The sequence below is a fragment of the Panulirus ornatus genome, chromosome 33, assembly GCF_036320965.1.
Source record: "Panulirus ornatus isolate Po-2019 chromosome 33, ASM3632096v1, whole genome shotgun sequence".
Lineage (NCBI taxonomy): Eukaryota > Metazoa > Arthropoda > Malacostraca > Decapoda > Palinuridae > Panulirus > Panulirus ornatus.
The window spans coordinates 7,467,691-7,483,494 of NC_092256.1; the positions used below are offsets into that span (position 1 = coordinate 7,467,691).

At 44.0% G+C, this 15,804-nt stretch overlaps 1 protein-coding gene across 4 annotated transcripts in view; it reads left to right on the forward strand.

The window, feature by feature from the left end:
• The window catches only part of LOC139759421 (protein amalgam-like), a 440,638-nt gene that overhangs the window by 385,466 nt on the left and 39,368 nt on the right, over positions 1-15,804 (forward strand). For all 4 annotated transcript variants that reach the window (XM_071681518.1, XM_071681514.1, XM_071681515.1 and 1 more), the window contains 2 exons: positions 2,982-3,149; positions 9,833-9,886. In XM_071681518.1, the coding sequence (XP_071537619.1) occupies positions 2,982-3,149; positions 9,833-9,886 (222 nt within the window). The remainder of the gene's footprint in view (positions 1-2,981; positions 3,150-9,832; positions 9,887-15,804) is intronic.

A 15,804-nucleotide genomic window follows, 5' to 3' on the forward strand; every position in this document is an offset into this window, starting at 1 on the left:
AAGGGATTTATAGGCTTACTTCAAAGCTTACAATGTCATAACCAGGACTTTATAAGCTTATTGTAAATCCTACAATATCGTGGTCAGGGATTTATAAGCTTATTTTAAAGCTTACCGTGTCATAACCAGGACTTTATAAGCTTATTGTAAATCCTACAATATCGTGGTCAGGGATTTATAAGCTTATTTTAAAGCTTACCGTGTCATAACCAGGACTTTATAAGCTTTTTGTAGATCCTACATTATCGTGGTCAGGGATTTATAAGCTTATTTTAAAGCTTACAGTGTCAAAACCAGGACTTTATAAGCTTCTTGTAAAGCCTACAATATTGTGGTAAGGGATTTATAAGCTTATTTTAAAGCTTACCGTGTCATAACCAGGACTTTATAAGCTTTTTGTAGATCCTACATTATCGTGGTCAGGGATTCATAAGCTTATTTTAAAGCTTACCGTGTCATAACCAGGACTTTATAAGCTTTTTGTAAATCCTACATTATCGTGGTCAGGGATTCATAAGCTTATTTTAAAGCTTACCGTGTCATAACCAGGACTTAATAAGCTTATTGTAAAGCCTACCATAGCGTGACGGGAGATTTGTAGGCTTATTCTAAAGCTTACCGTGTCATAACCAGGACTTTATAAGCTTATTGTAAATCCTACAATATCGTGGTCAGGGATTTATAAGCTTATTTTAAAGCTTACCGTGTCATAACCAGGACTTTATAAGCTTTTTGTAGATCCTACATTATCGTGGTCAGGGATTTATAAGCTTATTTTAAAGCTTACCGTGTCATAACCAGGACTTTATAAGCTTATTGTAAATCCTACAATATCGTGGTAAGGGATTTATAAGCTTATTTTAAAGCTTACAGTGTCATAACCAGGACTTTATAAGCTTATTGTAAATCCTACAATATCGTGGTAAGGGATTTATAGGCTTACTTCAAAGCTTACAATGTCATAACCAGGACTTTATAAGCTTATTGTAAATCCTACAATATCGTGGTCAGGGATTTATAAGCTTATTTTAAAGCTTACCGTGTCATAACCAGGACTTTATAAGCTTTTTGTAGATCCTACATTATCGTGGTCAGGGATTTATAAGCTTATTTTAAAGCTTACAGTGTCAAAACCAGGACTTTATAAGCTTCTTGTAAAGCCTACAATATTGTGGTAAGGGATTTATAAGCTTATTTTAAAGCTTACCGTGTCATAACCAGGACTTTATAAGCTTTTTGTAGATCCTACATTATCGTGGTCAGGGATTCATAAGCTTATTTTAAAGCTTACCGTGTCATAACCAGGACTTTATAAGCTTTTTGTAAATCCTACATTATCGTGGTCAGGGATTCATAAGCTTATTTTAAAGCTTACCGTGTCATAACCAGGACTTTATAAGCTTCTTGTAAAGCCTACCATAGCGTGACGGGAGATTTGTAGGCTTATTCTAAAGCTTACCGTGTCATAACCAGGACGTTATAAGCTTATTGTAAATCCTACATTATCATGGTCAGGGATTTATAAGCTTATTTTAAAGCTTACCGTGTCATAACCAGGACTTTATAAGCTTCTTGTAAAGCCTACAATAGCGTGACGGGAGATTTGTAGGCTTACTGTAAAGGGATTCATAAGCTTATTGTAAAGGGATTGAAAAGCTTAGAAACTTTATCAGCTTATCGTATCATCTGCATTATTCTGATCAAGGATTAATTCATTGTGTGAGGTTTTGGTCGCTCGTGAAGAGTGGGACGTCGTGCGTGCACCAGATGGGTCATGAGAGCCTGTGGCCAGCCAGCTGGGGAAATATACTTAATAATCTAATGCCTTTATGGTGCAGGAGGGCGGCGCCAGGTGGTGAGGCTGACCAGCTGGTGGAGAGCCATATGATCGAGAACCAGATGGTGGAGAACCATGTGGAAAAGAGCCATATTGTGGAGAATCAGATGGTGGAGAACCAGGGGGTGGAGAACCAGAAGGTGGAGAACAAGGTGGTAGAGAACCAGATGGTGGAGAACCATGTGGAAAAGAGCCATATTGTGGAGAATCAGGTGGTGGAGAACCAGGTGGTCGAGAACCAGGTGGTCGAGAACCAGGTGGTCGAGAACCAGATGGTGGAAAACCATATGGTAAAGAGCCATGTGGACGATAGAATCAGTTGGTCGAGAGCCAGATGGTGGAACGTTATGTGGTGAAATTCTAGGTGGTAGTAGGGCAGGTGGACTCAGTTGGCCAAGTACTTGAGAGCCAGGTGAGGTTGCCAGGTGGTGGAGAGCCAGATGGTGCAGAGGCAATGAGGTATCCAGGTGTAGGAGAACCAGGTGGTAGAATGGCAGATGGAGTAGGCAGGTGGTGGAGCCAGGTGGGTTAAGGGAGGTACACCAGTTAACCAGATGCCTCTGTACCACAGGTGAACGATACCAGATGGTTGCAGAACAGGTAGGTACAACCAGTTGACCAGCTGTCTCTGTATCACAGGTAGACGATACCAGATGGTTGCAGAACAGGTTGGGGACGTACTAGTTGACCAGCTGTCTCTGTACCGCAGGTGGACGGTACCAGATGGTCACAGAACAGGTTAGGGAGGTACTAGTTGACCAGCTTTCCCTGTACCGCAGATGGACGATACCAGATGGTTGCAGAACAGGTTGGGGAGGTACATTCAGTTGACCACATGCCTCTATACCGCAGGTGGACGATACAAGGTGGTCACAGAACAGGTTGGGGAGGTACATTCAGTTGACCACATGCCTCTGTACCACAGGTGGACGATACAAGGTGGTGGAGAACCAGGTTGGGGAGGTACATTCAGTTGACCACATGCCTCTATACCACAGGTGGACGATACAAGGTGGTGGAGAACCAGGTTGGGGAGGTACATTCAGTTAACCACATGCCTCTATACCACAGGTGGACGATACAAGGTGGTGGAGAACCAGGTTGGGGAGGTACATTCAGTTGACCACATGCCTCTATACCGCAGGTGGACGATACAAGGTGGTGGAGAACCAGGTTGGGGAGAGCCCGCCCAAGTTGCAGACGACCCTTATCATCCGAAGCCTGAAGGTGGACGACATCTCCACCTACCGCTGCAACGCCTCCATCGACAACGACAAGAACAGGGAGAAGAGCCTTGCCGTGCAGCTCAACGGTGTGTGTGAGTGTGGCTGTGGTGGGGGGGGACTGTGGTTGTGGTGGTGGGGACTGTGGTTGTGGTGGGGGGGACTGTGGTTGTGGGGCTGTGGTTGTGGTGAGGGCTGTGGTTGTGGTGGTGGGGCTGTGGTTGTGGCGGGGGCTGTGGTTGTGGTGGTGGGGCTGTGGTTGTGGTGAGGGGCTGTGGTAGTGGTGGGGGGCTGTGGTTGTGGTGAGGGGCTGTGGTTGTGGTGGGGGACTGTGGTTGTGGTGGAGGGGCTGTGGCTGTGGTGGTGGGACTGTGGTTGTGGTGATGGGGCTGTGGTTGTGGTGGGGGCTTGTGGTTGTGGTGAGGGGCTGTGGTTGTGGTGAGGGCTGTGGTTGTGGTGGTGGGCTGTGGTTGTGGTGGGGGCGCTGTGGTTGTGGTGGGGGGCTGTGGTAGTGGTGGGGGGCTGTGGTTGTGGTGGGGGGGCTGTGATGGAGGCCGAGGCTAAGGTGAGGCTGTGAATGTGGTGGGAATATATGGCTGTGCTGGGAGCTGTGGCTATGCTGGGGCCGTGTGCCTTTGGTGAGGACTGTGGCTGTTGTGGGGGTATGGTAAGACTTTGGCTGTGGGAGGGACTGTGGCTGTGTTGGGTTATGTCACTGTGAAAGAAGATGTGGCTATGACTGCGTTAGGGGCTGTGGTTGTGTTGGTTTGTGGCTTTGTTAGGGCTGTGGTTGTGTTGGTTTGTGGCTTTGTTAGGGCTGTGGCTATTGTGAGGCTATGGTAAGGCTGTGGCTGTGGTGGGGTCTGTTACTGTGATATAGGATGTGGCTATGGCTGTGTTGAGAGATGTGGCTGTGTTAGCGGTTGTAGCTATGGTGGGGTGTCATCGCTGTGCTGGCTGTGAAGGAGCTTTGGTGGCTGACTGTGGCAGTGGCTGTGGTACGGGCCTTGGGCATCATTCAGTATCCTCTATTTCTGTCGTTCAGTCTCAGAACTCTCTCTCTCTCTCTCTCTCTCTCTCTCTCTCTCTCTCTCTCTCTCTCTCTCTCTCTCTCTCTCTCTCTCTCTCTCTCTCTCTCTCTCTCCTGTCTCACGTTCGTTCCCCTTTTTCCCAACCGTCTCCCACCTCTGTGTTGTGGGCAATGCCGTTTGTCTTTCTATATCAGGAGCACGTAGGGAAGTCCCTCCTACCCTGCTCCTCTAATGCTCACCATCAGATCTCTCCTCCTCCTCCTCCTCCTCCTCCTCCTCCTAGGGAAGACCTTCCTACCCTGCTCTTCTAATGCTCACCATCAGATCTCTCCTCCTCCTCCTCCTCCTCCTCCTCCTCCTCCTCCTCCTCCTCCTCCTCCTCCTAGGGAAGACCTTCCTACCCTGCTCTTCTAATGCTCACCATCAGATCTCTCCTCCTCCTCCTCCTCCTCCTCCTCCTCCTCCGGGTACGTTCCTTTTGATTTCCTTCAGTGGCTCTGATTTTGTTATGTTCCTATGTTATATCTCTCCCTCCCCTAATTTCCTCTTCCATTTCATTTTTTGCATGACCTCTGTCTGATACGTAAATTCTCCATTTGTTGTTGTTAACTTCTGATCCTGTTTTCTATCCCTGGCTAAGTATTTCCCCGACTTTATGGCTGATACATTCTTTAATTTCCTGATCTTCTCTCCTTCTGATGAATAGCCATGAAAGTCCCCCTGGTCCAGCTGATGTAGTGGGCTGTGGTTATGTCCAGGGATTGGCGAGTGTGGTGGATGGTGGCTGAGTCTCTGGTTGTTGATGAATACAGTGGGTTGTGTGTGTGTGTGTGTGTGTGTGGGTGTGTGTGTGTGTGTGTGTGTCTGTGTCTGTGTGTCTGTGTTTTTCTGTTTGTAATAGTCACCTATGTACGCAAGCGTGTGAATTTGCATACATGTTCAGGTGTACGATTATAAGTTTATGTACAAATTATATTCATTAGAGTCATATAAAATGAAAATGCTTTTGTGTATAACACAAAGCTAATTCATTCTCCTCTTAGACTCGTTATTTATGTCAGAAAGGTGATATATATATATTTTTTTTTCTTTTACACTATTCGCCATTTCCCGCGTTAGCGAGGTAGCGTTAAGAACAGAGGACTGGGCCTTTTTTGGAATATCCTCACCTGGCCCCCTCTGTTCCTTCTTTTGGAAAAAAAAAAAAAAAAACGAGAGGGGAGGATTTCCAGCCCCCCGCTCCCTCCCCTTTTAGTCGCCTTCTACGACACGCAGGGAATACGTAGGAAGTATTCTTAATCCCCTATCCCCAGGGATATATATATATATATATATATATATATATATATATATATATATATATATATATATAGATAGATAGATAGATAGATAGATAGATAGATAGATAGATAGATGATTATTTATATACATAGTGTAAGCTGGGAGCAGGTTTTCTCCAGTGCACATAGAATTGAATACGGCAGCATATTTGAGTTATTAACCTTCTTTTTTATGTTTTCAGATTTTTCAGTATCATTCTACCATCAGGTGGTTGTTCCAACACCAGCTGTCCAATGTTATTCATTTCATTTCATCAGGCATAGTTGAGAAAACACAGGAGAACAATTTTAAACGAGGTTGGAATATAGACAGTCCATCACATCATGAACAAAAGCATGGAACGAGACTAACGTCGGAGATTATAGTGAATAGAATCAAAATCATTACTAATTGTAGTGATCGGAGGAGACTATAGATATTAAAAGCCATCCACGTTAGAGACAAAGCACCGGTCATCAACATCCAGCGAAGTAGCGCTAGGAAAAGACAATAAAGGCCACTTTCGTTCTCACACACTCTCTAGCTGTCATGTGTACTGCACCGAAACCCCAGCTCTCTTTCCACATCCAGGCCCTAAAAAACTTTCCATGGTTTACCCTAGACGCTTCAAATGCCCTGGTTCAATCCATTGACAGCACGTCGACCCCGGTATACCACATCGTTCCATTTGACTCTATTCCTTGCATGCCTTTCACCCTCCTGTATGTTCAGGCCCCGATCGCTCAGATCTTTTTCACTCCATCCTTCCACCTCCAATTTGGTCTCTCACTTCTCCCCGTTCCCTCCACCTCTGACACATATATCCTGTTGGTCAATCTTTCCTCACTCATTCTCTCGGTGTGACCAAACCATTTCAATACACCCTTTTCTGCTCTCTCAACCACACACTTTTTATTATCACACATCTTACCCTTTCATTACTTACTCGATCAAACCATCTCATTCTACATATTGTCCTCAAACATCTCATTTCCAACACATCCACCCTCCTCCGCGCAACCCTATCTATAGCCCATGCCTCACAACCATATAGCATTGTTGGAAACACTGTTCCTTCAAACATACCCATTTTTGCTCTCCAAGATAACGTTTTCGCCTTCCACACATTCTTCAACGCTCCCAGAACCTTTGCCCCCTCCCCCATCCTGAGACTCACTTCCGCTTCCATGGTTCCATCCGCTGCCAGATCCACTCCGAGATATCTAAAACACTTCACTTCCTCCAGTTTTTCTCATTCAAACAGGGAGAAAGAATACTTTACACGTATTCCTTGCGTTTCTTACAAGGCGACTGAAAGGGGAGGGAGCGGGGAGCTGGAAATCCTCCCCTCTTATTTCTAATTTTCCAAACGAGGGAACAGAAAATGGGACAAGTGAGGATATTCCCCGTAAGGCATAGTACTCTGTTCTTGACGCTACCTCGCAAACTTGGGAAATGGCGAATATGTATCTATCTATCTATCTATCTATCTATATATATATATATATATATATATATATATATATATATATATATATATATATATATATATATTGATTGATTGATTTTGCTTTGTCGCTGTCTCCCGCGTTAGCGAGGGAGCGCAAGGAAAGAATGGCCCAACCCACCCACATACACATGTATATACATACACTTCCACACACGCAAATATACATACCTATACATCTCAACGTATACATATATATACATACACAGACATATACATATATACACATGCGCATAATTCATACTGTCTGCCTTTATTCATTCCCATCGCCACCTCGCCACACATGAAATAACAACCCCCTCCCCCCTCATGTGCGCAAGGCAGCGCTAGGAAAAGACAACAAAGGCCACATTCGTTCACACTCAGTCTCTAGCTGTCATATCATAATGACAGCTAGAGAAAGGGGAGAAAGAATACTTCCCACGCATTCCTCACGTGTCGTAGAAGGCGACTAAAGGGGACGGGAGCGGGGGGGCTGGAAACCCTCCCCTCCTTGTATTTTAACTTTCTAAAGGAGAAGAGGGAGACCAAATTGGAGGTGGAAAGATGGAGTGAAAAAGATTTTGTGTGATCGGGGCCTGAACATGCAGGAGGGTGAAAGGAGGGCAAGGAATAGAGTGAATTGGAGCGATGTGGTATACCGGGGTTGACGTGCTGTCAGTGGATTGAAGCAGGGCATGTGAAGCGTCTGGGGTGAGCCATGGAAGGCTGTGTAGGTATGTATATTTGCGTGTGTGGACGTATGTATATACATGTGTATGGGGGGGGGGGGGTTTGGGCCATTTCTTTCGTCTGTTTCCTTGCGCTACCTCGCAAACGCGGGAGACAGCGACAAAGTATAATAAAAATATATATATATATATATATATATATATATATATATATATATATATATATATATATATATATATATATATATATATTTATGTGTGTGTGTGTGTGTGTGTATGTGGTAGTGTGTACTGTTAACCAGTGGAACACCACTGATGGATGCCATTATTCAAGATTGTATCATAATGGTACGTGAGAATCAGTAGAGATGTTGTCGTCTAAAGGGACATTCGTTTACTACTAGCTGAGAATACCATTATGTTCGGATGTGTGACAATGTCATTATGTAAAGATATTTATGGATGCCATCCTACAGGGATGGTTGAGGGTGCCATTATGTAGGGATGTTTAAGCAAGCCATTATGTATGGATGTTTAAGCAAGCCATTATGTAGGGATGTTTAAGCAAGCCATTATGTAGGGATGTTTAAGCAAGCCATTATGTAGGGATGTTTAAGCAAGCCATTATGTAGGGATGTTTAAGCAAGCCATTATGTAGGGCTGTTTAAGCAAGCCATTATGTAGGGCTGTTTAAGCAAGCCATTATGTAGGGATGTTTAAGCAAGCCATTATGTAGGGATGTTTAAGCAAGCCATTATGTAGAGCTGTTTAAGCAAGCCATTATGTAGGGATGTTTAAGCAAGCCATTATGTAGGGATGTTTAAGCAAGCCATTATGTAGGGCTGTTTAAGCAAGCCATTATGTAGGGATGTTTAAGCAAGCCATTATGTAGGGCTGTTTAAGCAAGCCATTATGTAGGGATGTTTAAGCAAGCCATTATGTAGGGATGTTTAAGCAAGCCATTATGTAGGGATGTTTAAGCAAGCCATTATGTAGGGATGTTTAAGCAAGCCATTATGTAGGACTGTTTAAGGGTGCTATTGTGTAAAGGCAATGTTATCTAAGTATAAATTCTTCTGTGGATGTTGCTGCTTTAAGAAGTCATCTAAACGAGTGATAATTCTACAGGGAATCGCTGAGCATTTCACCCTATAAGGACGTCACTCTTACAAAATGCCACTGTTTAATGACATCATATCTTTAAGGTTACTACTTTTTAGGGAGGGTTGATTTAAAGGATGTCTCCGTCAGAGGATGTCGTCCGCCATTAATCCAAGAAAACTGTTGTGTAAATGCAACATCACCTGTGGTGGCACTGTTTAAGGCTTCGACTGTCCACATGTGCCACGCTAAAGGACAAATCATTGACCAGTTTTTCCTCTGTAATGATCTGGGATGTTTATATCTGGTCAGACCGTCATACGGTCAGCGTATCATCAGGCATTAGTGTCTACGAATACCAAAGATTGAGAATGATATTGTCTACCAATGCTAAGGGTACCATTGCTGAAGGGAAGCCACTGTTTAAGGTCTTAGGGTTTTTAGGTGATTGGTGATGATTGCAGTGAGTGTAGTTTAATGATAACATTGTCTCATGATGAGTATGATTCTAGTGTGTGTTGATGCCACTGGTAAACACTGCCAGTGACTTGGGTCTGGTCACTGTGAAGAGCAAGATAGGATTGTCATTGTCCTCGAATATTCAGAAAATATTTTCGTTTCATACGTCCCTCTGGTTAGGATGACACAGTGTTACTTGTGTGTGTCATAGAATTCTGTGAAGGGGGCTCAGTACACCTGACAACATTTTCCCCCTTGACCTATGAATCCTGTAACATCTGTCTCCTGTAGTAGCTGTATCTCTAAACTACAGCGTCCATATACAGTCCCTGAATAATGACTGGTTGACTCTTTAATCTGCAGCGTCCTAAGACATAATGGTTCGTTGAATCTTTAATCTGCAGCGTCCTAAGACAGCCCTTAGATAATGGTTCGTTGAATCTTTAAACTGCGCATACACAGACAGTCTTTAGATATTGGCTTGTTGAAACTTTAAACCGCAGCGCCTATAGACAGCTCTTTAGATAATGATTATCAAAATCTTGAAACTGCAGCGTCCTTAGACAGCCCCGAGATAATGATTAGCTGAATCTGTAAGCGGCAGTATATCTTAATGCAAGCTTTAGATAATGATGCTCTTTTGAGAAACCTGTTCATCTCTCTTTCTTTCTTTTTGTCAACAGAAATCACGAGGCCCTCCACCGAGTCTTCCTTGTCCCAGGACGTTTACTTCAAAGGTAGGTCAGCCCTGACTGGTTCTGGCAGGTTCAGGCTGGCCCTGGCTGGTCCATGTTGGCCATGGCTGGTCCTGGCTGGTCCAGGCTGATCCTGGCTGGTTCTGGCTGGTCAGGCTAACCCTGGCTGGTTCTGGCTGGTCCAGGCTGGCCCTTGCTGGTTCTGGCTGGTTCAGGCTGACCCTGGCTGGTTCTGGCTGGTCCAGGCTGACCCTGGCTGGCTCTGGCTGGTCCAGGCTGACCCTGGCTGGTTCTGGCTTGTCCAGGCTGGCCCTGGCTGGTCCTTGCTGGTCCTGGTTGGCTTCAGCTGGGCTCAGGTTGGCCCAGGCTGGCCCAGGCTGGCCAAGGCTGACCCAGGCTGGCCCAGGCTGGCCCTGGCTGGCCCTGGCTGGCCCTGGCTGGGTCTGCGCCACTAAGAGCAACATGCAATGCAACAATGCAACATACCATTCGTTTCCTCTCCTTGCACGTAGTCCTGTAAAGATTAACCTCACTCTTTCCTTCGGTGTGCGATATGTCTTTGAAAGTCATCTCTCGGTTCTTGGAGACTACATTGTGTAAGATGTTTGTTGAAATATATGTCTCATTCATATGACTTATCTATATGATGAATATTGATGTGGCAGACATTGACTTTGACTGTAGTGAGACAGATATCGTGTTTTTGTTCCTTGGTGTCAGCTACTGTAATATCTGAGTGCTTCAGTCTGGCTTTAGTTTGAGGACGAAGAAGAAATGGTAACCAAACGCACTATCTCTAATGTTCCTCGTAAGAGTGGATTCCAGTAAGTAATTAGCAGAATCACTCATCATGTATTAGCGATTAGTTTATCTTGAGTGTCTTTGTATTCAAGTCTATATATTGCCTTTTGTGTTTTACATATTGCCTTAAGTGTCATCATATTATGTTCCAGGTACTGAGAGACAGACGTTAATGCCTGTTGCTGATATAACACTATCTGAAGTCCAGCTGTAGTGAACTTTGCCGAGATTACAGTTTCTTTGTTCTACACTCGTAACCAGTGTTATCTTTCAGTAATGTCTTGTACAGTTTTCTTCAACTGGGTTCCCAGTTTTTCAGCCTTCCGTGAGCAACCTTCAAGGATTCCATGAAATTCTGAATCGAAAGAAAAAGACAGTGGAGGTCCAGTAGTTCATTATCTATGACTGGAGTTTTGTTAGCCTAGAGTTGGTGACTAATGGTTACCTCAAAATTGCTAATGAAGTTATGGTATCATACTTATGAAAGAAAGGGAGACAATGGATGGAGGAGATCAGCGCTCCAGAGAATATTACGTGTTGCTTAAAGGTCTCCTCTACCAGTGAAAAGTGGGGAGACACTGCTCGAGTGCAGTGATAGCTGTGGTCCCAGATAAAGATACCCCAAAGGGTACTGTTGTACCCAGCCACCGTATCTGGGCACAACCGACCGTGTTGGTCAGGGCTGACGACTTCTCGGCCATTTCGATGTTTATCATCTCCCACATCGAAGTCAATGACTTGAGAGACCGTCCTTGGTCAAACGTTGCTGACCAGTCATGTTTGCACGTCCTGAAGCCAGTGTTACTGGCAGATGTAAACAGAATGATGGTGCAAACGCTTATGTATGAGAAATGCACTAAATACCTAAGTTGTACAATTTAAGTGAGGAAATAGAAATCCCTGGCACCTACTGAGGGCGTTACAGAGGGGAAAACAATATAGAAATGAAACACTTACGTTTAGGAGGTTGTCTCGTGATATTGTCCAAGACTTAAGTAGACTCGTATTTATTTACATCCTGCACATTTCCTACTACCTCTCCTTCAGCATTATTGTTATCATTGATATCATTATTGTTATCATTATTCTTATTACTATTATTATTATTATTATTATTGTTATTATTATTATTATTATTATTATTATCATCATTATTATTATTATCATTATTATCATTATTATTATTATCATTATTATTATCATTATTAATACTGTTCTTTTTTTATTGTTGTATAATCCCAGAACCCCACATCCCTCTCGCCTGAGCAAGGCACCGTCGAGGACAAATGACTCAGACTTAAAGGAAAAAATCCTCGTTTGTCTCCTTGCTCTTGTCCTTCTTTTGGAAGTCAATACAAGAGGGAAGATTTCCAGGTCCCACGTTTCTGCCCCTCATATTCGTCTTCTATGACACGCAGGGAATGCATGGGCAGTATTCTTTCTCTCCTATTCCCATATATATATATATATATATATATATATATATATATATATATATATATATATATATATATATATATATATTTGGAGAAAGAGACGAATTTGTTCATTGCAGTTTTGGATCTGGAAGAAGCGTACACTGGTCCTGATAGAGATGCCTCATGGAAAGTGTTCGAGTACACATGTAGGAAGAAAGCCGCAAGATCAGTGTAGAGTTGTTATCTGGAGACCATGGCGTGTGTGCTAGAAGGAATGGAGGAGAGTGAGTGGTTCCAAGTGAAAGTGAAGGGTCTGTTATGTCACTATAGCTGATAAGTCTGTGAACGGATAGGGTCTTGATGAGGGGGACGGATCTGCAGTCTACTGTTTGGGAATGACACGGCGCTGGTGGCCGACCCAAGTAAAATATTACAGGAGCTGGTGTTCGATTATTGGAGTCTATGATGAGTTTGAATAGACAGAATCTGGAGAAAGTGGAGGGCTTTAGATAGTTTCGGTTGGGTAAAGGGCCAAAGGTTTCGGGTACATCAAGGCATGTGTGGACAAAGGTCCCAACGGTGCTGTAGGGGTGGGTGTGGTGGACATTAAATACAAAAGAGCAGAAGTGGTTGAATGTGTTGGGGAAAATACTTGAGGTTGATATGTCGTGTGTAGAGAGTTTGGCCGGTATAAGAAAGAGGTTTAGCGTAAGCTGAACATGACTAAGAGAACTGAAAAGGGAGCGCTGAGATGGGTTAGACTTACAGAGAAGATGAGTGAAGAGAGCCTCATTAAAAGATTAGTGTATCCTAATTGGAGACCGAGAAAAAGACAGAAGGATGTAATCAGAGAAATCGGGGCCTGGACGCGCTGGAGAGTGAGAGGAGTACATGGGATAGAGCAGATTAGAGTGATGTGGTATACAGGGAGCGACTGCTGTCATTGGACTGAACCAGAGCATATGAATTGGTCTGTGAGGCTTGGTTGTGGATAGGTGGCTCTGGTTTCAATGCATTATACATGACATCTAGATTGAATGTGAACATTTGACACCGTCAGTTTGTGAGGCTTCTTCGCTTTGTGGGAAACTATTACAGAAAATCATTTATATATATATATATATATATATATATATATATATATATATATATATATATATATATATTTACGAACAAAGTGCAAAAGAATGCGCACTATCATAGAACATACAAACCTCCAACAGCCAGGATCGAACCCGGGACCCCTGTGCAACAGGCGGAAGCGCTACCGCTAGGCTATGATCGCCCCCTAATATGGATATGACTATTCGAATACAATGTACTCGAATACCCTGGAATACCATGGAAGTGGAAGTGGGTCGCAGGGTCGGGGAGGGGGCGAAGGTTCTGAGAGCACTGAAGAATGTGTGGAAGGCGAGAACGTTATCTCGGAGAGCAAAAATGGGTATGTTTGAAGGAAAAGTGGTTCCACCAATGTTATATGGTTGCGAGGCGTGGGCTATAGATAGGGTTGTGCGGAGGAGGGTGAATGTGTTGGAAATGAGATGTTTGAGGACAATTTGTGGTGTGAGGTGGTTTGATCGAATAAGTAATGAAAGGGTAAGAGAGATGTGTGGTAATAAAAAGAGTGTGGTTGAGAGAGCAGAAGAGGCTGTATTGACTATTGATATATATATTTTATTATTTATCTATTTTGCTTTGTCGCTGTCTCCCGCGTTAGCGAGGGAGCGCAAGGAAACAGACGAAAGAATGGCCAACCCACCCACATACACATGTATATGCATACACGTCCACACACGTAAATATACATACCTATACATCTCAACCTATACATATATATACACACAGAGACATATACATATATACACATGTACATAATTCATACTATCTGCCTTTATTCATTCCCATAGCCACCTTGCCACACATGAAATAACAACCCCCTCCCCCCCATGTGTGCGAGGTATTGCTGGGAAAAGACAACAAAGGCCCCATTCGCTCACACTCGGTCTCTAGCTGTCATGTAATAATGCACCGAAACCATAGCTCCCTTTCCACATCCAGGCCCCACAGAACTTTTCCATGGTTTACCCCAGACGCTTCACACGCCCTGGTTCAATCCATTGACAGCACGTCGACCCCGGTATACCACATCGTTCCAATTCACTCTATTCCTTGCACGCCTTTCACCCGCCTGCATGTTCAGGCCCCGATCACTCAAAATCTTTTTCACTTCATCATTCCACCACCAATTTGGTCTCCCACTTCTCCTCGTTCCTTCCACCTCTGACACATATATCCTCTTGGTCAATCTTTCCTCACTCATTCTGTCCATGTGACCAAACCATTTGAAAACACCCTCTTCTGCTCTCTCAACCACACTCTTTATTACCACACATCTCTCTTACCCGTACATTACTCACTCGATCAAACCACCTCACACCACATACTGTCCTCAAACATCTCATTTCCAGCACATCCACCCTCCTGCGCACAACTCTATCCATAGCCCACGCCTCGCAACCATACAACATTGTTGAAACCACTATTCCTTCAAACATACCCATTTTTGCTTTCCGAGCTAATGTTCTCCATTTCCACACATTCTCCAATGCTCCCAGAATCTTCGCCCCCTCCCCCACCCTATGATTCACTTCCGCTTCCATGGTTCCATCCGCTGCCAAATCCACTCCCAGATATCTAAAACACTTCACTTCCTCCAGTTTTTCTCCATTCAAACTTACCTCCCTGTTGACTTGTCCCTCAACCCTATTGTACCTAATAACCTTGATCTTATTCAAATTTACTCTCAGCTTTCTTCTTTCACACACTTTACCAAACTCAGTAACCAGCTTCTGCAGTTTCTTACCCGAATCAGCCACCAGCGCTGTATCATCAGCGAACAACAACTGACTCACTTCCCAAACACTCTCATCCACAACAGACTGCATACTTGCCCCTCTTTCCAAAACTCTTGCATTCACCTCCCTAACAACCCCATCCATAAACAAATTAAACAACCATGGAGACATCACACACCCCTGCCGCAAACCTACATTCACTGAGAACCAATCACTTTCCTCTCTTCCTACACGTACACATGCCTCACATCCTCGATAAAAAACTATTCACTGCTTCTAACAACTTGCCTCCCACACCATATATTCTTAATATTCTTCATACATTTCCGACACCAACCAGCCCCTCAAGAAAAACCCCTCCTCTCACGATTGCCACCCACTTTGTCAGCAAGATATCGCCAGGAAACGAACGAAAAAAGGACACATCCTCTCACACCTACAGACCTTTCCAAGGTATACCTTGGATGTTCCATATGCTCTGGTTCAGTCCACTTCCCCACCATATGACTCACTTCCGATTCTATGGTTCCATTTGTAAACGAATCCACTCCCAGATACCTAAAACACTTCACTTCCTCCAATTTTTCTCCATGCAATCACACATTTCAGCTAACCTGTCCCTCAACCCTGCTGAACCTATTGCTCTTATTCACATACTTTTCCAAAGTCAGTCACCAACTTCTGCAATTTCTCACTCGAATCAGCCACCAGCCATTATCATCGGCACACAACAACTGACTCACTTCCCAGGCCCTCTCATCCCTAGCCGACTGCAAACTCGCCCCTCTCTCCAAAACTACTGCATTTACCTCCCTAACCACCCCATCTATAAACAAATCAAACAACCATGGGGACATAACACCAATCAGTCTCCTCTCTTCCT